Below are 23000 nucleotides of genomic sequence, written 5' to 3' on the forward strand. Positions count from 1 at the left end.
AACCTATTGATTTCTTCCCAACCTTTGAAGGATTGACTTTAAGACAATATTATGGAGAGGGAGCAAGGCAATGGAATTGAGTTGATGGCTCTTCCCGAGAATCACTACAGGCACTAAAAGCCCATTCTCAGCTGTAAAATACTGTTATCCAAAACAGTTCCTATTACTGAGAAAGGTCAGTGGACATAAAAGAAGTATTTCAAACTGAGGTAGTTCTTCAAAACAAGGGAAAAAGGTGCATGATACTGTCTTCTTGCTGTTCTCTTTAAGTGTACACAAACCAAGATTCAGAGGCCAAATAGCCCACATTTTAACAAACACAAGTTTGTCATTGTGTTAAAGCTGACAATTTCAGGAAAGTAACGCTGGGGGCTTCTCCCATTTTTTGGACTCTGGAGGTTATTTTACATCAAACTTTAGCATCTCATTTTGGGACAACAACGTTGCATAGCTTCTTCCTCCTTCTGTACAGTGTGTCAAACACTCATCTCTGCAGGCGCAATGGGCTCTACTGTGCAATATTGAAATATTCACTAAAACTATCACCCTTAACCCACAAGCTTATTCAAAGCCCTGACTTTCCATTGGTTTACGAAACACTCCTCGACTCTCAAGTCTTTCACAATTAGAGTTGCAGTCAACAGAAGATGAAAGTTATGTCTTTCTGCAGCTCAAGTGTAAAAGTGCTGTCGGTTTCCACATTACACAATAGAGACATGCAATATAAAGACAGAAGGATGCATCACTTGAGAGATTGCTTTGTCAAAACAGGAATTTAGAATCTGAAATGAAATAACCACAACTCTATGTAGTGTCTATGTGGAAAATTGGACAAATATTTGAAACAGGGAAAAAAAATATAGGGTCATGAGGAGAACACAGGCAATGGAATCGATCTTGGATTGCTCTGGCTAAAAGGTGTTACAGTGAAGATGGGCCAGTAGCTACATCTGAGGCGCCTCCTACAACAGTGTGACAGTTTGAACAGCAGAAACAATCCTTTGTAAGCAAAACAACTGCTAACGTAACAATGATATCCAGAAATAACCTGTATATTATGAGGAGCGACTGAGCAGATTGGGTTTGTACTCGTTGGAATTTAGAAGGCTGAGGGAGGATCTTATAGAGACCCATAAGATAATGAAGGGGCTGGATAGGGTAGAGGTGGAGAGATTCTTTCCACTTAGAAAGGAAGCTAGCACTAGAGGGCACAGCCTCAAAATAAAGGGGGGTCAGTTTAGGACAGAGTTGAGGGGGAACTTCTTCTCTCAGAGGGTGGTGAATCTCTGGAATTCTCTGTCCACTGAAGTGGTGGAGGCTACCTCGTTGAATATGTTTAAATCACGGATAGATGGATTCTTGATCGGTAAGGGAATTAGGGGTTATAGGGATCAGGCGGGTAAGTGGAACTGATCCACTTCAGATCAGCCATGATCTTATTGAATGGCGGGGCAGGCTCGAGGGGCTAGATGGCCTACTCCTGCTCCTATTTCTTATGTTCTTATACATTATGTGGTTCAGATCAATGTTACTGGGCGAAGGCCTCCCTTTTCTTTATTGTATACATATATCATCATGGTTAAGTTATAAAATCTTTAAAACTAGACAAAGGCTTTAAAATGACTGAAGACAGGACCGGCTACAACTCAAACAAAAAGGAACTTTCTGGCATTCAAAACAGCTGCCGCTATGTAAGATATGCTAATGGGCCCACTGATTGCACTGATCAAATCCAAGAGAATTATAGAAAGGCCATTTACATTTTTAAGGCCAATCCCGGCAATGGAGATGACATGTCTGATAGGGCAAAAGGCCCTAAAAGCAGTCTTGAAATTACTCACCAGCTCAAGAATCCAGACAAGGGAACATACACCCTTTGTCCAACCAAAGTCGAAATGTGGGAGTCATATCAGACCACCACCACCACCCCCCGCGCCCCCCCCCCCGCGCCCCCCCGCGCCCCCCCCCCCGCCCCCCCCCCCCCGCCCCCCCCCCGCGCCCCCCCCCCGCGCCCCCCCCCCCGCGCCCCCCCCCCGCGCCCCCCCCCCGCCCCCCCGCGCCCCCCCCCCGCGCCCCCCCCCCACGCCCCCCCCCCCCCCCCGCGCCCCCCCCCCACGCCCCCCCCCCCCCCCCCCCCGCACCCCCCCCCCCCCCCCCCCCGCCATTTTCCATACAGAAGCTCAGAAAAATGGCTGACCAGCTTTGAATACCTGTCTCCCCACCTACTCTGTTTCAGCTAAAGCTTATTTACTTCTGTAGCAGTGCATACATGACTAATTCATCTCTACGTGCCTATCCCTACTAAGTTATCTCTACTGGATAATGAATTATCCAGCATCAGTCCTCAACCTGCCAGCTCTGTGAAAAGATACACCCTTGGACTGTACATCAGAGATGGTGCATATCATTTGCCAGTTTCAGCATATAATATAGTGTTGACAAGATAAGCAAATAAGCAAATCGCAAAGCCAGATGTAAATTTCATGTAAATTCAGAAGTAACAACTTTTAAAAGACTGAATGTAACAATCAAAACACAACCTGACAGAAGTAGGACATCCTGTATAAATAGATAGGTGGTACAGTGGTTAGCACTGCTGCCTTACAGCACCAGGGACCCCGGTTCGATTCCAACCTTAGGTGGAGTTTGCACATTCTCCCCGTGTCTGCATGGGTTTCCTCCTTCAGTCCAAAGATGTGCAGGTTAGGTGGATTGGCCAGGCTAAATTGCCCCTTAGTGTCCCAAGATGCGTAAATTAGTGGGATTAGCAGGGTAAGTACATGGGGCTCCAGGAATGGGCCTGGATAAGATGTTTTGTCACAGAGTCAGTGCAGACTTGATAGGCTGAATTCCCTCCTTCTGTACTGTAGGGATTGTATGATTCTATATTTCAGAATAAGACTATGGTAATCATTTTGGTTTAAGCTTGTAACAAGTTTTTTCAAGGCGGCACCGTGGCAAGCACAGCTGCCTCGCAGTGCCAGGGACCCAGGTTCAATTCTAGCCGCAGGTGGAGTTTGCACATTCTGCCCGTGTCTGCGTGAGTTTCCTCCCACAGTCCAAAGATGTGCTGGTTAGGTGGACTGGCCATGCTAAATTGCCCCTTAGCATCAGGGTGATTAACAAGGTAAAAACGTGGGGTTACGCAGATAGGACCTGGGTGGGATTGTTGTCAACGCAGGCTCGATGGGCCAAATGGCCTCCTTCTGCACTGTAGGGATTCTATCTTGCATCATAATACAAGTTAAAAAAGATCAGAGCTAGTTATATGGGTTAATGTTCAACTTCCTCTTGCTCATAAATTTCACTCCTTGCATTTTGACTAATTTTTTGGCACTAAGATGTGGTTTTACAGTTAGAGAAAGACTGGTTCAAAACTATAGCTGTCTCATTGGGTAAACATGCCAAAATATGCTACAATCTAAACAGGAAAATAAGTACTTCAACAAGAACAAAGAACAAAGAACAATACAGCACAGGAACAGGCCCTTCGGCCCTCCAAGCCCGCGCCGCTCCCCGGTCCAGGATTGAATCCTGAATCCAGGATCCCCGCCCAATTTTCCAGCCTATCTACATACTAATATCCTATCCACCGAGCTGTCCCTCACAGCTACGATGCTTTGTTCATCACAACCTATTGACTCACCCCCACCCCCCCATTCCAGACCATGTGATCTCCAGGGAGAGGCGAAAACCCAGAGTGAAAACCCCAGGGCCAATATGGGGAAAAAAAATCTGGGAAATTCCTCTCCGACCCCCTGAGGCGATCGAAACGAGTCCAGGAGATCACACTGGCCCTGATCGGAAAATGCTTCCCAACCCTATTCATTTCCACTTCCACGAACACCATATGAATTCCCTGCCCCCGAGACAGGTTCCCAACTATCCGCAGTCTTGCTCTGTACTGGCACCAGCAAGATGATCATAGAATGAAGCCTTGAAACGAGAAACAAAGAACAATTAGCCCGCGCCGCTCCCTGGTCCAAACTAGACCACTCTTTTGTATCCCTCCATTCCCACTCCGTTCATATAGCTGTCTAGATAAGTCTTAAACATTCCCAGTGTGTCCGCCTCCACCACCTTGCCCGGCAACCCATTCCAGGCCCCCACGACCCTCTGTGTAAAATATGTCCTTCTGATATCTGTGTTAAACCTCCCCCACTTCACCTTGAACCTATGACCCCTCGTGAACGTCACCACCGACCCGGGGAAAAGCTTCCCACCGTTCACCCTATCTATGCCTTTCATAATTTTATACACCTCTATTAAGTCTCCCCTCATCCTCCGTCTTTCCAAGGAGAACAACCCCAGTTTCCCCAATCTCTCCTCATAACCAAGCCCCTCCATACCAGGCAACATCCTGGTAAACCTCCTCTGTACTCTCTCCAAAGCCTCCACGTCCTTCTGGTAGTGTGGCGACCAGAACTGGACGCAGTATTCCAAATGCGGCCGAACCAACGTTCTATACATCTGCAACATCAGACCCCAACTTTTATACTCTATGCCCCGTCCTATAAAGGCAAGCATGCCATATGCCTTCTTCACCACCTTCTCCACCTGTGACGTCACCTTCAAAGATCTGTGGACTTGCACACCCAGGTCCCTCTGCGTCTCTACACCCTTTATGGTTCTTCCATTTATCGTGTAGCTCCTCCCTACATTATTCCCACCAAAATGCATCACTTCGCATTTATCAGGATTGAACTCCATCTGCCATTTCCTTGCCCAAAGTCTTAGAATGGAAGAAAGGACCATGACCAATTGGGAGGGAACGATATGAGTTAGAAGATGATGTCAACAGGGGTGGGAAAATGCAAGCAGGAACAGTTAGCAACAGCATTGAGTGACATACATTACAAATCCACAGACAAAAGGGAGCCATGTTTATTCTTATACAGAGCTTTGTGAAAATGGATTGGGTTTTAAGTTAACAAGGGAGAGTTTTGATGCATCAGCACAATCAACTCATTGTGCATTTCACTTTTAATCTGATAACAGGATGGGGGTGACGCAGTTTAAAGTTTTAAAGTAAAATTTATTTATTAGTGCCACAAGTAGGCTTACATTAACATGAAGTTACTGTGAAAATCCCCTAGTCGCCACACTCCGGCCCCTGTTCGGGTACACCAAGGAACAATTTAGCACGGCACACCTTTCGGACTGTGGAGAAAACTGGAGCACTCGGAGGAAACCCACACAGACACGGGGAGAACGTGCAAGACTCCGCACAGGCAGTAACCCAAGCTGGGAATTGAACCTGGGTCCCTGGTGCTGTGAGCCAGTAGTGCTAACCACTGTGCCACCGTGCCACACAGACAAGGGCGCATTTATTAGCTCTCAATGCTCTAACAACCAAATCACTTGCTAGGTCACCTCAACAGGCACATAATATGGACTGGCGTTACATGTAGATTCAACCAGGCAGGAGTGGAAGATTCCCTCCCCTGAAGAATATCAGTAAACCATTGGGTTTGTGCATACGAACAAGGAGCAGGAGTAGGCCATTTGGCCCCTCAAGTCTGCTAAACCATTTGATAAGATCATAGCTGACCTGATGGTAACCTCAAATCTGCAACTTGCCTTCCCCCAATAACCTTTCACCCCCTTGCTTACCAATAATCTGTCCACCTCTGCCCAGAAATATTCAAAGACTGTTTCCACTGCTTTTTCAGGAAGAATTCCAAAGTAATCATAGAATCCCTACAGTGCAGAAGGAGGCCATTCAGCCCATCGAGTCTGCACCGACCACAATCCCACCCAGGCTCTATTCCTGTAACCCCACATATTTACTGTGCTAATCCCCCTGACACTAAGGGTTAGTTTAGCATGGCCAATCCACCTAACCCACACATCTTTGGAGTGTGGAAGGAAACCGGAGCACCCGGAGGAAATCCACGCAGACAGAGAGAGAATGTGCAAACTCCACACAGACAGTGACCCGAGGCCGGAATCGAACCCAGGTCTCTGGCGTCTCTGGCACAGTGAGGCAGCAGTGCTAACCACTGTGCCACCGTGCCGTCCAAAAATCCGAGCCAGCTAGGAGTCAAACCTAGAATCTTCTGATCCATTGTCAGACACATTATCCATTGTGCCAAAAGTCTCACGACACTCTGAGTGAAAAGATTTCTCCTCATCTCGGTTTTAAACAGTGACCCGTAGTTCTAGATTCTCCAGAGAGGAAACATCCTCTCCACATCCACCCCGTCAAGTCCCCTCAGAATCTTATATGTTTCAATAAGGTTCACTTGAGCGATTCCTTTAATAAGAGGATTGTCCTGGGTTGAGGAGAGATTGAGTACGCTAGGCCTATGTTCCCAAGAAAAACTAACAATGAGGTGGTCTCACAGGGTAGCTGAGAGGAAAAAGTTTCTTCTCAATGTGGAATCTAGAACTTTGGGGATCATTGTCTCAAAATTAGAGCCATTTAGAACTGAGATCGAGAACTTCCTTCACCCAGAGTTGTATATCTTCGAAATTCACAGGTTTAAGGTGCTGGGGGGTAGGTACAGAGGAGATGTCAGGGGTAAGTTTTTCACTCAGAGGGTGGTGGGTGAGTGGAATCGGCTGACGTCGGTGGTGTTGGAGGCAAACTCATTGGGGTCTTTTAAGAGACTTCTGGATGAGTACATGGGATTTAATGGGATTGAGGGCTATAGATAGGCCTAGAGGTGGGGATGTGATCGGCGCAACTTGGGGGCCGAAGGGCCTGTTTGTGCTGTGGCTTTCTATGAAATTCTCTGCCTCAGTGGTTCCTCTGTCGTTGATTATATTGAAGGAATAGATCAATAGGTTTTGGGCACTAAGGGATAAGGGGATTGTACAGGAAGCTGCTGTTGAGATGGAGGATTAGTCATGATGTAATGTAATGGCAGAACAGGCTTTTGAAGGTCCGAGCAGCCTGCAGATTTGCCACAAATATTGTGCTCAATTCACAACTTGGCATGGTGGGATTTGAACACGCACCCTAAACTGCTCAATTCTACCTTTTTACAAAACTCCACCTGCCATTTGATTTTTTTAAAGCAAACTCTATTTACATGGGTCATTCTTAAGACTAAATACATCTTCACAAGTCTAAAAAGGGATATGTAAAAATTTCGAATCACATAAACCTCACCCCTGATTTTGAGACAGATGCAAAATTATGAATGTTAGCTGAAAATGCATTAGGAAAACTGTACAAGAGGAACTGAACTGAGGTTTTTCCTTTTCTGAGCTGTGCTGGGTATCGATGCCAGACCATACGTGGCTCCTCAGGTGTCAACATTGTCCTGTTCACACCTTGCCCTCTTTTTAGGTCAAACCAAATAAACAAACTCAGATTAAGTCAGGACAAAGTAAAAGAGGCAGCTCCCCAAAAGGAGGGGGGGAACAGCCCGAACAGAAATCAAAGTACAAAGGAAACTTAAAAACATCAAATTAAAATGTGATTATTAGGGTCAATAACGCACCCCAACCCCTGCGGTGCCCAGCGGGCGCGGAAGGTGTCAGCCGCACCCGTGGACACCGCATGCTCCCTCTCCAGGGACACCCGGCTGCGAACGTAGCCAAGGTAGAGGGGCAGACAGTCAGGATGGACAGCCCCCTCGATCGCCCGCTGCCTGGACCGGTAAATGGCGCGTTTCGTCAGGCCCAGGAGCAGGTTCACGAGGAGGTCGCCATCCCGACCCTCCCCTCTCCGCACCGGGCTTCAGGTGTCAACCCTGTCCTGGCCACGACAGGTCACTCAGGTGATCAACTTTATCATATCCACAGCTGGCTTGGGTGGTCAATGTTTTTTATGCACAGCTGGCTCAAATGGTCAATTTTATTTGATCCACACATGGGTTTAAGTGGTCGATGTTATTTTATGCACAGCTGGCCCAGGTGAGAGCCTCTGTCTAGACCTGGCCCAGGTGAGAGCCTCTGTCTAGACCTGGCCCAGGTGAGAGCCTCTGTCTAGACCTGGCCCAGGTGAGAGCCTCTGTCTAGACCTGTCCCAGGTGAGAGCCTCTGTCTAGACCTGGTCCAGGTGAGAGCCTCTGTCTAGACCTGGCCCAGGTGAGAGCCTCTGTCTAGACCTGGCCCAGGTGAGAGGCTCTGTCTAGACCTGGCCCAGGTGAGAGCCTCTGTCTAGACCTGGTCCAGATGAGAGCCTCTGTCTAGACCTGGCCCAGGTGAGAGCCTCTGTCTAGACCTGGCCCAGGTGAGTGTCTCTGTCTAGACCTGTCCCAGGTGAGAGCCTCTGTCTAGACCTGGCCCAGGTGAGAGCCTCTGTGTAGACCTGGTCCAGGTGTTGGATGCTCTCAGCGCCATTTACCTGATCCTGTTCTTCCTCAGCGCCAGTTCCTCCTCCTCCTCGGTACCGAAATCCAGGGAAACATCCTCGGTGTCGTCCACCAGCGCCTGGAGATGAAGGAGACACAATGAGTGAGGCTGCGGGCCAGGCTGCTCCGGAAAGCGGGCAGCGGCTCAGCCTCCCCCCCGGGGCCGGATCCGGCGGCCTGGGGCGGCCCGAGCAGCGGCCTCTCGCCGATGGCCCTCTCGCTTACCTGCCGCATGATCCCCGGTGTCGGAGCCGCCGCCTCCTGTCAGTCTCCGGCCGCTTGTCAGGAGCGGGTGCGACCGTCAAATGCATCCGGGGCGAGCGCAGCCCCAGCGCCGAGGGAGCATCTTTCACTGCAACTCCACACCCATCCCAATCCCACTGTAATCCCAATCCCACTGTCATCCCAATCCCAAACTCACTGCAACTCCACACCCATCCCAATCCCACTGTAATCCCAATCCCACTGTCATCCCAATCCCAAACTCACTGCAACTCCACACCCATCCCAATCCCACTGTAATCCCAATCCCACTGTCATCCCAATCCCAAACTCACTGCAACTCCACACCCATCCCAATCCCACTGTAATCCCAATCCCACTGTCATCCCAATCCCAAACTCACTGCAACTCCACATCCATCCCAATCCCAAACTCACTGCAACGCCACATCCATCACCAAACCCATCCCAATCCCACTGCCATCCCAATCCCAAACTCTCTGCAACTCCACATCTATCCCAAACCCATCCCAATCCCAGTGCAATCTCAAACCCATCCCAATCCCAAACCCATCCCAAACTCACTGCAACTCCACATCCATCATCAAACCCATCCCAATCCCACTGTCATTCCAAACCCATCCTGATCCCAATCCCAACCCCATCCCAATGCCACTGTCATCCCAATCCCAAACTCACTGCAACTCCACATCCATCACCAAACCCATCCCAATTCCCACTGTAATCCCAAACCCACACTAATCCCAAACTCACCCACATTCATCACCAAACCCCAAATCACTGCAATCCCAAACCCATCCTGATCCCAAACACACCTTAATACCAGATGTGCTGAAGTGGGAAAGAGATGGACAATGTTATAGAGTGGAACTAGATGGTCCTTATGTTGAGCAAGCTTTGAGGTTGGGAGCTCAACTAGGGATCAAATAGGATACCGAGTTTGAAAACAGTATGGTTCAACCCAAAGAGTGGGTAGGGAGAGGGATGGAATCGATGGCGAGGGCATGGAGTTTGTAGCAGTGACCTAAGATGATGGCTTTGGTTTTACCAACGTTTAACCAGAATAAATTGCTCGTCAAGAACTGGATGTCAGACAAGTAGTCATAAAATACAAGGGCAGTGGAAGGTGGAGAGAAATGGAGGAGAGGTAAATCTGAGTGTCATCTGCTGCTCCCATTGCACTTGCTCTGTCAAAGACCACAAGGAACTACAAAGGGTTGTGAACGTAGCCCAGTCCATCACGCAAACCAGCCTCCCATCCATTGATTCTGTCTACACTAGCTGCCTCGGAAAAGCAGCTAGCATAATCAAGGACCCCACACACCCCAAGCATACTCTCTTCCATCTTTTTCCATCTGGAAAAAAATACAAAAGTCAGAGAACGCATACCAACCGACTCAAGAACAGCTTCTTCTCTGCTGCCTTCAGACTTTTGAATGGACCGGCGTCATATTAAGTTGATCTTCCTCTACACCTGTAACACTATATTCCGCACCCTCTCCTTTCCTTCTCTATGAACGGTATGTTTTGTCTGTATAGCGCGCAAGAAACAGTACTTTTCACTGTATAACACCAAAAGAGAAAATGCTGGAAAATCTCAGCAAGTCTGGCAGCATCTGCAAGGAGAGAAAAGAGCTGACGTTTTGAGTCCAGATGACCCTTTGTCAAAGCTAAATGGCAGATACTTATACTGTAGGGTGAGGGAATGAAAGATGAGTCATAGCCACAAAAACAAGAGGAAAGGCTAAGAGGTGCTAATGGCAGTCTATAGAGATGACCTTCTGTTCCATCATCATTGTCAGCTTTACTAAGAATGAGTTAAAATGTTGATATTTTCTGTCCAGATTTCCATCTACTTTCAGATTACTTTGGCTCATGTTTTAAATTATTTATATTGATAAAAATCAGGGTGCGTTGTTATGATTCAGATTAGAAACTCCAAAGGGTTTTATGAAGCCTGCCTGAATCACAAGTTTTGCATTTTGAATTTGGCTAGGATAAGCATGAGATGACCAAGGCACCATGGTTCAGCAGGCCATTCAAGGGGAGGAAGTAAATAGGCAAGTTGTAGTTGTAGGGGATTCTGTTATCAGGGGGATAGATAGTATCCTTTGTGAGCAGGATAGAGTGTCCCGCATGGTATGTTGCCTGCCCGGTGCTAGGGTGCGGGACATCTCTGACCGACTTGAAAGGATACTGGAGAGGGAGGGGGAGGATCCAGTTGTTGTGGTCCATGTTGGTACCAACAACATAGGCAAGTCTAGGAAAGAGGACCTGTTTAGAGATTATAAAGAGCTAGGATTCAAATTAAAAAACAGGTCCTCAAGGGTCATAATCTCCGGATTACTGCCCGAGCCACGTGCAAATTGGCATAGGGAGGCAAGAATAAGGGAAGTTAACACGTGGCTGAAAGAGTGGTGTGGGAAAGAGGGGTTCTTTTTCATGGGACACTGGCATCAGTTTTGGGGCAGGGGGGACCTATACCGTTGGGATGGTCTCCACCTGGACCGAGCTGGGATCAGTGTTCTGGCGAAGAGAGTAAATAGGGTGGTCAATAGGACTTTAAACTAGAGATTGGGGGGGAAGGGAAAGTCAGGGAACCAAGAGGTGAAGGAATCAGTGGGAAGCGTAGCTGCTTAGGATTACAAAAAATCACGAAAAGACAGCGCTCAGGAGAGGTTACGATAGTCCCCATCTCACAAAATATGACACAGTGTCTGGAAAGGCTCAGTAAACCAAGGTCCACCACACTACGAAAACAAAAAGGGACGGTCAATAGGGAATTAAAAGTGCTATATTTAAATGCCCGCAGTGTCCGGAACAAGGTAGATGAGCTTGTGGCCCAGATTGTGACTGGCAGGTATGATGTGGTAGGCATCACAGAGACGTGGTTGCAGGGGGTTCAGGACTGGCAGTTAAACATCCAGGGATTCACAACCTATCGAAAAGACAGAGAGGTGGGTAGAGGGGGCGGGGTTGCCTTGTTAATTAGAAATGAAATTAAATCAATAGCACTAAACGACATAGGGTCAGACGATGTGGAGTCTGTGTGGGTTGAGTTGAGGAACCACAAAGGCAAAAAAACCATAATGGGAGTTATGTACAGGCCTCCTGACAGTGGTCAGGACCAGGGGCACAAAATGCACCATGAAATAGAAAGGGCATGTCAGAAAGGCAAGGTCACAGTGATCATGGGGGATTTCAATATGCAGGTGGACTGGGTAAATAATGTTGCCAGTGGACCCAAAGAAAGGGAATTCATTGAATGTTTACAGGATGGCTTTTTGGAACAGCTTGTGATGGAGCCCACGAGGGAACAGGCTATTCTGGACTTAGTGTTATGTAATGAGCCAGACGTGATAAAAGATCTTAAAGTAAGGGAACACTTAGGAAGCAGTGATCATAATATGGTAGAATTCAGTCTGCAATTTGAAAGAAGGAAGGCAGAATCAGATGTGAAGGTTCTACAGTTAAATAAAGGTAATTACAGGCGCATGAGGGAGGAACTGACAAAAATCGACTGGAAGCAGAGCCTAGTGGGAAAGACAGTAGAACAGCAATGGCAGGAGTTTCTGGGAGTAATTGAGGACACAGTGCAGAGGTTCATCCCAAACAAAAGAAAGGTTATCAGAGGGGGGATTAGGCAGCCATGGCTGACAAAGGAAGTCAGGGAATGCATCAAGGCAAAAGAGAGAGCCTATAATGTGGCAAAGAGTAGTGGGAAGTCAGAAGATTGGGAAGGCTATAAAAACAAACAGAGGATAACAAAGAGAGAAATAAGGAAGGAGAGGATCAAATATGAAGGTAAGCTAGCCAGTAACATTAGGAATGATAGTAAAAGTTTCTTTAAATACATTAAAAACAAACGGGAGGCAAAAGTAGACATTGGGCCGCTCCAAAATGACGCTGGTAATCTAGTGATGGGAGACAAGGAAATAGCTGAGGAACTTAATAAGTACTTTGCGTCAGTCTTCACAGTAGAAGACATGAGTAATATCCCAACAATTCAGGAAAGTCAGGGGGCAGAGCTGAATATGGTTGCCATCACAAAGGAGAAAGTGCTAGAGAAACTAAAAGGTCTGAAAATTGATAAATCTCCGGGCCCAGATGGGCTACATCCTAGAGTTCTAAAGGAGATAGCTGAAGAAATAGTGGAGGCGTTAGTTATGATCTTTCAAAAGTCACTGGAGTCAGGGAAAGTCCCAGAGGATTGGAAAATCGCTGTTGTAACCCCACTGTTCAAGAAGGGAACAAGAAAAAAGATGGAAAATTATAGGCCAATTAGCCTAACCTCAGTTGTTGGCAAAATTCTAGAATCCATCGTTAAGGATGAGATTTCTAAATTCTTGGAAGTGCAGGGTCGGATTAGGACAAGTCAGCATGGATTTAGTAAGGGGAGGTCGTGCCTGACAAACCTGTTAGAGTTCTTTGAAGAGATAACAAATAGGTTAGACCAAGGAGAGCCAATGGATGTTATCTATCTTGACTTCCAAAAGGCCTTTGACAAGGTGCCTCACGGGAGACTGCTGAGTAAAATAAGGGCCCATGGTATTCGAGGCAAGGTACTAACATGGATTGACGATTGGCTGTCAGACAGAAGGCAGAGAGTTGGGATAAAAGGTTCTTTCTCAGAATGGCAACCGGTGACAAGTGGTGTCCCGCAGGGTTCAGTGTTGGGGCCACAGCTGTTCTCTTTATATATTAACGATCTAGATGACGGGACTGGGGGCATTCTGGCCAAGTTTGCCGATGATACAAAGATAGGTGGAGGGGCAGGTAGTATTGAGGAGGTGGGGAGGCTGCAGAAAGATTTAGACAGTTTAGGAGAGTGGTCCAAGAAGTGGCTGATGAAATTCAACGTGGGCAAGTGCGAGGTCTTGCACTTTGGAAAGAAGAATAGAGGCATGGACTATTTTCTAAACGGTGACAAAATTCATAATGCTAAAGTGCAAAGGGACTTGGGAGTCCTAGTCCAGGATTCTCTAAAGGTAAACTTGCAGGTTGAGTCTGTAATTAAGAAAGCAAATGTAATGTTGTCATTTATCTCAAGAGGCTTGGAATACAAAAGCAGGGATGTACTTCTGAGGCTTTATAAAGCACTGGTTAGGCCCCATTTGGAGTACTGTGAGCAATTTTGGGCCCCACACCTCAGGAAGGACATACTGGCACTGGAGCGGGTCCAGCGGAGATTCACACGGATGATCCCAGGAATGGTAGGCCTGACATACGATGAACGTCTGAGGATCGTGGGATTATATTCATTAGAGTTTAGGAGGTTGAGGGGAGATCTAATAGAAACTTACAAGATAATGAACGGCTTAGATAAGATGGACGTAGGGAAGTTGTTTCCATTAGCAGGGGAGACTAGGACGCGGGGGCACAGCCTTAGAATAAAAGGGAGTCACTTTAGAACAGAGATGAGGAGAAATTTCTTCAGCCAGAGGGTGGTAGGTCTGTGGAATTCATTGCCACAGAGGGCTGTGGAGGCCGAGACGTTGAGCGTCTTCAAGACAGAAATTGATAAATTCTTGATTTCTCGAGGAATTAAGAGCTATGGGGAGAGAGCGGGTAAATGGAGTTGAAATCAACCATGATTGAATGGTGGAGTGGACTCGATGGGCCGAATGGCCTTACTTCCGCTCCTATGTCTTATGGTCTTATGTTTCACTTCGGGTATGATTCAAGTGACCCAGTAGGGAGCTTTAACCAAATAAAGTTTATTTAAGAATATAGTTGACGTGTATAGTAAGAAAATTGGCAAGAACCTTTATCAATTACAAACAAGAAAAAAAACAATGATAATGTTTTATCTTAACAAAGATCTCTACAATGTTCCAATCAAACCAATCCCATAGACAAAAGACCCTTTCCACAGATTTAGCACAGCCTAATGCTCACGTGATACTGGGATCGAGGCAATTAGTTGAATTCTGCAGTCAAATCCTCTTGAGACTCAGAACAGTTTGAAGACAAGACAGGTTCCCAAAACACCAGAGAGACTTTGGCCCAGCTCCCAACAACAGGTTTTCACCCTTCAGAGAAACAGGATCTTGTTTTCAGCTAACCAACAGAATTTTCAAAACAACAGGGAGAGAGGGAAATCATTTCTTTTTAACTTGCTGTCCCTCCTAAAACGAAAACTCAAACCTGTGGCTCCAATCTGAAAATGAACCCTTAAACTCACTGGGAAAAAAACAATCCAAAAACACATGACCTTCCGCCTAACAATGCAGGATCGTAAAACTAATCCCAGAGTAAACACAAAAAACCCATTTAAGCCACATAAGTAGCAATAAATGGACACATTGTAGTCAGCCCGGCAACAATAATGACATCACTGAAGCTATGAGCTGCAGACAGCATGTTTTGTAAAAAAAAACTTTCTTAAAGGTACACTAACGTCACAGCATACAACAAGATAATATTCATGCTTCCCTATTTGATATTTCTGCTAGAAATTCCCCTTGTACATCCCAGTGTGAACTGAAAAAAGCAGACGGCAGATTGAAAACAGACAGTAATTTAATCCAAATAAAAGCAAAATACTGCTGATGCTGGAAATCTGAAATAAAAAGTGTTGCCTGTGAAATATCCTATACAGACACTTCGACCAGTTTCTCACTCAGAAACATGTTTACCCAGGTGCTAGAGCAAAGAACAAAGAACAATACAGCACAGGAACAGGCCCTTCGGCCCTCCAAGCCTGCGCCGCTCATGTGCCCAACTAGACCATTCGTTTGTATCCCTCTATTCCCAGTCTGTTCATGTGGCTATCTAGATAAGTCTTAAACGATCCCAGCATGTCCGCCTCAATCACCTTGCTTGGCAGTGCATTCCAGGCCCCCCACCACCCTCTGTGTAAAATACGTCCCCCTGACATCTGTGTTGAACCTTGCCCCCGTCACCTTGAATCTGTGACCCCTTGTATTCGTCACCTCCGACCTGGGAAAAAGCTTCCCACTGTTCACCCTATCTATGCCCTTCATAATTTTATACACCTCTATTAGGTCGCCCCTCATCCTCCGTCTTTCCAGGGAGAACAACCCCAGTTTACCCAATCTCTCCTCATAGCTAAGACCCTCCATACCAGGCAACATCCTGGTAAACCTTTTCTGTACTCTCTCCAAAGCCTCCACGTCCTTCTGGTAGTGTGGCGTCCAGAACTGGACGCAGTATTCCAAGTGTGACCTAACCAACGTTCTATACAGCTGCAACATCATATGCCAACTTTTATATTCTATGCCCCGTCCAATGAAGGCAAGCATGCCATATGCCTTCTTGACCACCCTCTCCACCTGCGCTGCCACCTTTAAGGATCTGGGGACTTGTACACCCAGGTCCCTCTGTGTGTCTATACTCCTGATGGTTCTGCCATTTATTATATAGCTCCCCCTTACATTAGATCTACCGAAATGCATCACTTCGCATTTATCTGGATTAAATTCCATCTGCCATTTCTCTGCCCAATGTTCCAGCCTATCTATATCCTGCTGTATTCTCTGACAATGTTCATCGCTATCTGCAACTCCAGCAATCTTTGTGTCATCCGCAAACTTACAGATCACACCAGCTACATCTTCCTCCAAATCATTTATATATATCACAAACAACAGAGGTCCCAATACAGAGCCCTGCGGAACACCACTAGTCACAGACCTCCAACTGGAAAAAGACCCCTCCACTGTTACCCTCTGTCTTCTTTGGCTAAGCCAGTTCTCCACCCATCTAGCTAGCTCACCTTTTATCCCGTGAAATTTAACCTTTTGCACCAGCCTGCCATGAGGGACCTTGTCAAACGCTTTACTAAAGTCCATATAGACAACATCCACGGCCCTTCCCTCGTCAATCGTTTTTGTCACCTCCTCAAAAAACTCAACCAAATTTGTGAGGCATGACCTCCCTCATACAAAACCATGCTGTCTATCGCTAATGAGATTATTCAGTTCTAAATGCGCATATATCCTATCTCTAAGAATCTTCTCCAACAATTTCCCTACCACGGACGTCAAGCTCACCGGCCTATAATTACCCGGGCTACCCTTCTTAAATAATGGGACCACATTTGCTATCCTCCAATCCTCTGGGACCTCACCTGTGTCCAATGAAGAAACAAAGATTTCTGTTAGAGGCCCAGCAATTTCATCTCTTGCCTCCCTGAGGAGTCTAGGATAGATGCCATCTGGCCCTGGGGATTTGTCTGTCTTAATGTTTCCTAAAAAAACTCTTATCTTATGAGACAAACAAAGAACTGTGGTTCACACTTAGAGTTGTTAAGACTTTGCAAGTTAAAGAAACAACTCTCATGCAATAAATTAATTTAACTTTTTCCCAAACTAGGCTGACGGCCTGAAAAACACATATGCTACCCGCTCTGGTGAACTTGACCAGACTGTTGGATTCGACTCCCTGAACTTGCGTCGATGGATAACTCAGGGTCTTCTTGGTACGAAGGTGGATCTCGCGCGTCCGCTTCCATTGTCACAGGTTGCAGGTCACAGCAAGCTGGTTGAGTCTTCGCTGGGGGTTGTTTCCAGATGTCCGTTTTTAATCCCCTCTCTGAGCCTTTCTAGAATGCTCTCTGGCTTTCAACTAATGGGGTCACAGGCCAAGGGGTCACAGCGCCCACTGAAGTTAGGGCAGGTCATTTTAGATGTCCATTTCTTAGGTGTCTCTGAGGTTTTGATTTGATTTGGTTTATTATTGTCACATGTATTAGTATACAGTGAAAATTATTGTTTCTTGCGCACTATAACAGACAAAACATACCATTCATAGAGAAGGAAATGAGAGAATGCAGAATGTAGTGTTACAGTCATAGCTAGGATGTAGAGAAAGATCAACTTAATGTGAGGTAAGTCCATTCAAAAGTCTGACAGCAACAGGGAAGAAGCTGTTCTTGAGTCGGTTGGTACGTGACCTCAGACTTTTGTATCTTTTCCCAAAGGAAGAAGGTGGAAGAGAGAATGTCCGAGGTACGTGGGGTCCTTAATTATGCTGGCTGCTTTGCCGAGGCAGCGGGAAGTGTAGATAAAGTCAATGGATGGGAGGCTGATTTGCGAGATGGATTGGGCTACATTCACGATCTTTTGTAGTTCCTTGCCGTCTTAGGCAGAGCAGGAGCCATACCGAGCTGTGATACAACCAGAAAGAATGCTTTCTATGGTGCAAAGTAGAGGCATTGGTGTGTTAGGAATAGGTTAACAGACCTTCCAATTAAGTCCTAATTTGATGTCAATTATTCAATAGAAGTCACTGATATATGAAAGGGTCACAGGTGGCACTATTTTGTTGGTGGAGAATTGAGTGTGAAGTGGAACCAAAGAAATAAAGTAATTTTATGAAGAAGCAGAACGCATGTCTCCTTTACTCCACAGCAACCAAGAGGCTTAAACAAGGTGCACATATCCCCTTTCAAGATGTTGTGCGGGACTCTCCGGCCACGCTTGCCTGAAAACTAGAGAACCCCGTCCGACTTTAATGGACCATTACATGGTCCACCTCCCCCGCCCGCTAGAATTCCAGTGGCGGGCAGGATGGGAGATTGCCGGTCATGGTTCTAGGGAGCCTGGCTGAAACACAAACATAATGAGGGGAATTTTACCGTCCCGCCTGCCACAGGATTCGGAGCAGGCGAGGGGCGGACCATGGAAAAGTCCATTGACCTCGGTGGAATTTTCCGGTTTCGGGGCAAGCACAGCCAGAACATTGCGCCCATTGTCTTTTTCTATGCTTCCGGCCGAATATCTCTTGATAGGTTTCAGGTCACAATGACTCTCATTGTTAAGGATGAGCACCTCTGTTCAATATGCAAGACAAGTCTGGACTAGTCCCTGTTGCCTTTTGATCTGTAGCCTGCCATTCCATCAGGCCTTGCTTGAAGAAGCTGGTTAGCTGTGTTTAATTTAGAGTTTTAGGTTGGGCCTACTTGCTTCGGCCATTCACCACTAGGCCACAAAACAGAAAATGCTGGTTAAGCTCAGCAGATCTAGCAGCATCTGTGGAAAGAGAAACACTGAAACATAGAAGATAAGAGCTGGAGAAGGCCATTCGGCCCTTCGAGTCTGCTCCGCCATTCATCTCAATCATGGCTGATCATCCAACTCAATAGCCTAATCCTGCTTTCTCCCCATAATCTTTGATCCCATTTGCCCCAAGTGCTATATCCAGCGCCTCTTGAAACAGGGTTAACGGCCAGAACTTTTCCATCCCGCCTACGATGGGAATCGGAGTGGGTGAGGGGCAGATCCTGGAAAGGTCCATTGACCTCGGGCAGGATTTTAGGGTTTTGGAATGAGCAAAGATGTAAAATCCTGCCCATTGATTTATTTCATTCTCGGTGTTAATAGTCTTGTGGAATAGCTTATGAGGGCAAACCATGCAGCAGACAATAAAAATAAATTGAAGAGTCAGTGAGGCGGTTGAAATTTTTTTTCTAACTTCAATTTTAGTGAAACAATTTACATTTATATTGTACCTTTAATGCAGTGAAATCCCAAAGTTCTTCACAAGAGCACAATCAGATCTAAATTCTTAAAGGATGTGAAGGTGAGGTGCAGAGCATTAGGGAAGAACTTAGTTGGCCAAAGGTACAGCAGCCAATGGGGGGGTGACCGAATCACTACAGTGCAGAAGAAGGCCATTTGGCCCATTGAGCCTGCACCAACAACAATCCCACCCAGGCCCTATCCCCGTAACCCCATGTATTTACCTTGCTAATCACCTTGACCCTAAGGGGCAATTTAGCATGGCCAATCCACCTAACCCACACACCTTTGGAGTGTGGGAGGAAACCGGAACACCCGGAGGAAACCCACGCAGACACAGGGAGAACGTGCAAACTCCACACAGACAGTCACTCTCTGCTTCTTGTTAGCTAAACAGTCCTTTATCCGTGATAACATATTACCCCTTACACCATGTAATCTTAACTTGTGTAGTAAGCTTTGATGTGCCACCTTTTCAAATACCTTCTGTAAATCCAAGTACACCACAAATATAGGTTCACCTTTATAAACCTTGTTTTACACTATCGGAAAGAACTCTAATAAATTAATTAAACATGATTTCCCTTTCACAAACCCATGTTGATTCTATCTGATCAAATTATGGATTTTTTAAGTATCCCACTAGAATCTCCACAATAATGGATTTATCAATTTCATGTGACAGATATTAACTGCCCTGCAACTTCCTGCTTTCTGCCTCCCTCCTTTCTTGAATAAAGATGTTACATTAGCTATTTTCCAATCCATTGGGACTTTTCCAGAACTGAAGTAATTTTGGAAGACCATAACAAATGCATCTATTATCTCTGCAGCCACCTCTTTGAAGATCCTAGGAGGCAGGCCATGTGGTCTTGGGGATGAGTCAACCTTTAGATTGAATAGTTTTACAAACATATGAATTAGGAACAGGAGCAGGTTGCTCAGCCCCTTGAGTCTGTTACAGCTTCTTCCCTGCTGCCATCAGACTTTTGAATGGACCTACCTTGCATTAAGTTGATCTTTCTCTACACCCTAGCTATGACTGTAACACTACATTCTGCACTCTCTCCTTTCCTTCCCTATGAACGGTATGCTCTCTCTGTATAGTGCGCAAGAAACAATAAGACCATAAGACATAGGAGCAGAATTAGGCCACTCAGCCCATCGGGTCTGCTCCGCCATTCAATCATGGCTGATAATTTTCTCATCCCCATTCTCCTGCCTTTTCCCCATATCCCCTGATCCCCTTATTAATCAAGAACCTATCTATCTCTGTCTTAAAGACACTCAATGAACTGGCCTCCACGGCCTTCTGCGGCAAAGAGTTCCACAGATTCACCACTCTCTGGCTGAAGAAATTCCTTCTCATCTTTGTTTTAAAGGATCGTCACTTTAGCCTGAGGGTGTGCCCTCTGGTTCTAGTTTTTCCTATTAGTGGAAACATCCTCTCCACATCCACTCTATCCAGGCCTCGCAGTATCCTGTAAGTTTCAATAAGATCCCCCTCTCATCCTTCTAAACTCCAACGAGTACAGACCCAGAGTCCTCAACCGTTCCTCATACGACAAGCTCTTCATTCCAGGGATCATTCTTGTGAACCTCTTCTGGACCCTTCCCAAGGTCAGCACATCCTTCCTTAGATATGGGTCCAAAACTGCTCACAATACTCCAAATACTCCAATACTTTTTACTGTATACTAATACATGTGACAATAATAAATCAAATCAAATCAAAAAATCATTCAATAAGATTAAGGCTGATCTGTTTTAAACCTCAACCCCACCTTTCCACCTACCCCCAATAACCTTTCACCTCCTTGCTTATCAAAAATCTATCTAGTTCTGCCTTAAAAATATGCAAAGACTCTGCTTCCACTGCCTTTTGAGGAAGAGAATTCAAAAGACTATGTGACGCTACTGTGCCTTTAAGAAGTGTGCTTTCGATCATGTTCTCTGCTGTTATAAGCAGTCACCACGCTGCCTGACTAGATGTCCTTTTATTGCTGCTTAAATGATTTAATGGGTTTCTGTTTATCTTTAATCTGGGCCTAATGCATCTCTTGGAGTTTCCGACCTTTTAGAAAATGTTGGCGGGGGAGAATGATTGACAGGTCAGGTGGGATGGTTTATTTCCTCACAAGAATTTTTTTACTTTCAGTTTTGGTTGCCGGACAGTGAAAAGGTGTTTGGACTCTAGGCTGGATGCAGTGTTTTGTCTCTCTCCCTGGTATTAGCTGGCTAATTGGAAGCAGTTTTTCTTGCCTTTCTGGAGTGAAAGTTTTGCTGTTGGTGCTTTGCTAGCTGGAGGAAGCACTGGCTGTATCTCTACCTCGAGGTGTTGGGAGTTCCAGAATGGAGAAGCAGGAGTTTCAAATTCTCCATCCATTGGACTAATTCACAGCAAGTATTGCAGATATTTTTGTGCTGAACCGAATCCAGGGGTGGGTGGGGAGGTATATGTTGGTAAGAATGTTGTCTTGGAACAGTACATTGAGCTGTTAAGGTTTATACAACATCATGGTTGCTTTTTTTCCCTTGTTTGTAATTGGTAAAAGCTATTGCTAATTTTCTTTCTATGTGTTAACTATAAATAAATTAATTTTAATGATTTAATGGGCTTCTGTTTATCTTTAATCTGGGCCTAATGCGCTCTCTTGTAGTTTACGACCTTTTTCGAAATGTTGGGGGGGGGGGAGTATGATTGGCAGATCAGGTGGGACGGTTTCTTTCCTCACAAGAGCTGTTTTATTTTCAGTTTTGGTTGCTGGCTAGTTAGAAGGTGTTTGGACTCTCGGTTGGATGCAGTGTTTTGTCTCTCTCCCTTGAAAATCATCTTAAATAAACTTTGTTTGATAAAAGCTCTCTAGTGGGTCTTTTGAATCATATCTGGAGTGAAACATCTTACGCTTACCTATGCCAAAATTCAAAGTGCAACACTTATGGTCTATGCTGACTTCATAGAATATCTAGGAGTTTCTGACCTGGATTATAACACTCAGTTAAGATATTTCTGCTCATCTCTGTCTTAAATGTGCAACCCCTTTCTTTTTAAACCTTGACCTTCTAGCCCTAGGTTCCCCCACAAGAGGAAACATCCTCTCCACATCCACCCTGTCAAGACCCCCTCAGGATCTTATATGTTTCAATCAAGTCACCTCTTACTCTTCCAAACTCAAATGGATACAAGCCTAGCCTGTCCAATCTTTGCTCTTAAGACAACAGACCCATTCTCGGTATTAGTCAATAAACCTTCTCTGAAATGCTTCTAATGAATTTATATCCTTTCTTAAATAAGGAGACCAATGCTGTACACAGTTCTCCAGATGTGGTCCCACCAGTGCCCTGTATAACTGAAGTATAACCTCTCTACTTTTATATTCAATTTCCCTTGCCCTTCCGAATTACAGTGGAGCCCCGATTTTACACGCCCCGATTTAGCGCGAAATCGGATATTACGCGATCGCGCGACGGACCCTTTTTTTTTACTATTTCCGGTTTAGTGAATTAGCGTGACCCCGATTTAGCGCGACCCCAATAACATTCGCGATCACATTTTATGGACCCCAACCATTGCGTTAAAACGGGGCTCCACTGTACTTGGTGCACCTGCATATTGGCTTTCTTGTGATTCATGCACAAGGACACCTGAATCCCTCGGACTTCTGCAATCTCTCACCAGTTAGATAATAAGTTTATGTTTTATTCTCGATGACAAAATGGACAATTTCACATTTGCCCACTTTACACACTGTTTGCCATTTCTTTGCCCACTCAATTAACCTATCCATGTCCCTTTGTTGCCCCCTTACATACGTATCTCAATTTATTTTCCTACATATTTTTGTGTGCCATCAGCAAATTTGGCAACTATCCCTTCAAACCCTTCATCTAAGTCATTGATACAGATTGAAAATAGCTGAGACCCCAGGACTGATCCCTGTAGCACACCACTTGTTACATCCTGCCAA

General features: G+C 45.8%; 1 protein-coding gene across 1 annotated transcript in view; it reads right to left on the reverse strand.

Annotated features, from left to right (window-relative positions):
• LOC144510453 (Golgi apparatus membrane protein TVP23 homolog A-like) overlaps positions 1-8708 on the reverse strand; it is a 36359-nt gene extending 27651 nt beyond the window's left edge. Inside the window, exons 1-2 of the mRNA XM_078239896.1 lie at positions 8532-8708; positions 8300-8385 (exon numbers count right to left, since the gene is read on the reverse strand). Of these exons, the coding sequence (XP_078096022.1) occupies positions 8300-8385; positions 8532-8540 (95 nt within the window). The 5' untranslated portion in view covers positions 8541-8708. The remainder of the gene's footprint in view (positions 1-8299; positions 8386-8531) is intronic.
• Between the last annotated feature and the right edge of the window lie 14292 nt (positions 8709-23000).

The sequence above is a fragment of the Mustelus asterias genome, chromosome 23, assembly GCF_964213995.1.
Source record: "Mustelus asterias chromosome 23, sMusAst1.hap1.1, whole genome shotgun sequence".
Taxonomy (NCBI): Eukaryota; Metazoa; Chordata; class Chondrichthyes; order Carcharhiniformes; family Triakidae; genus Mustelus; species Mustelus asterias.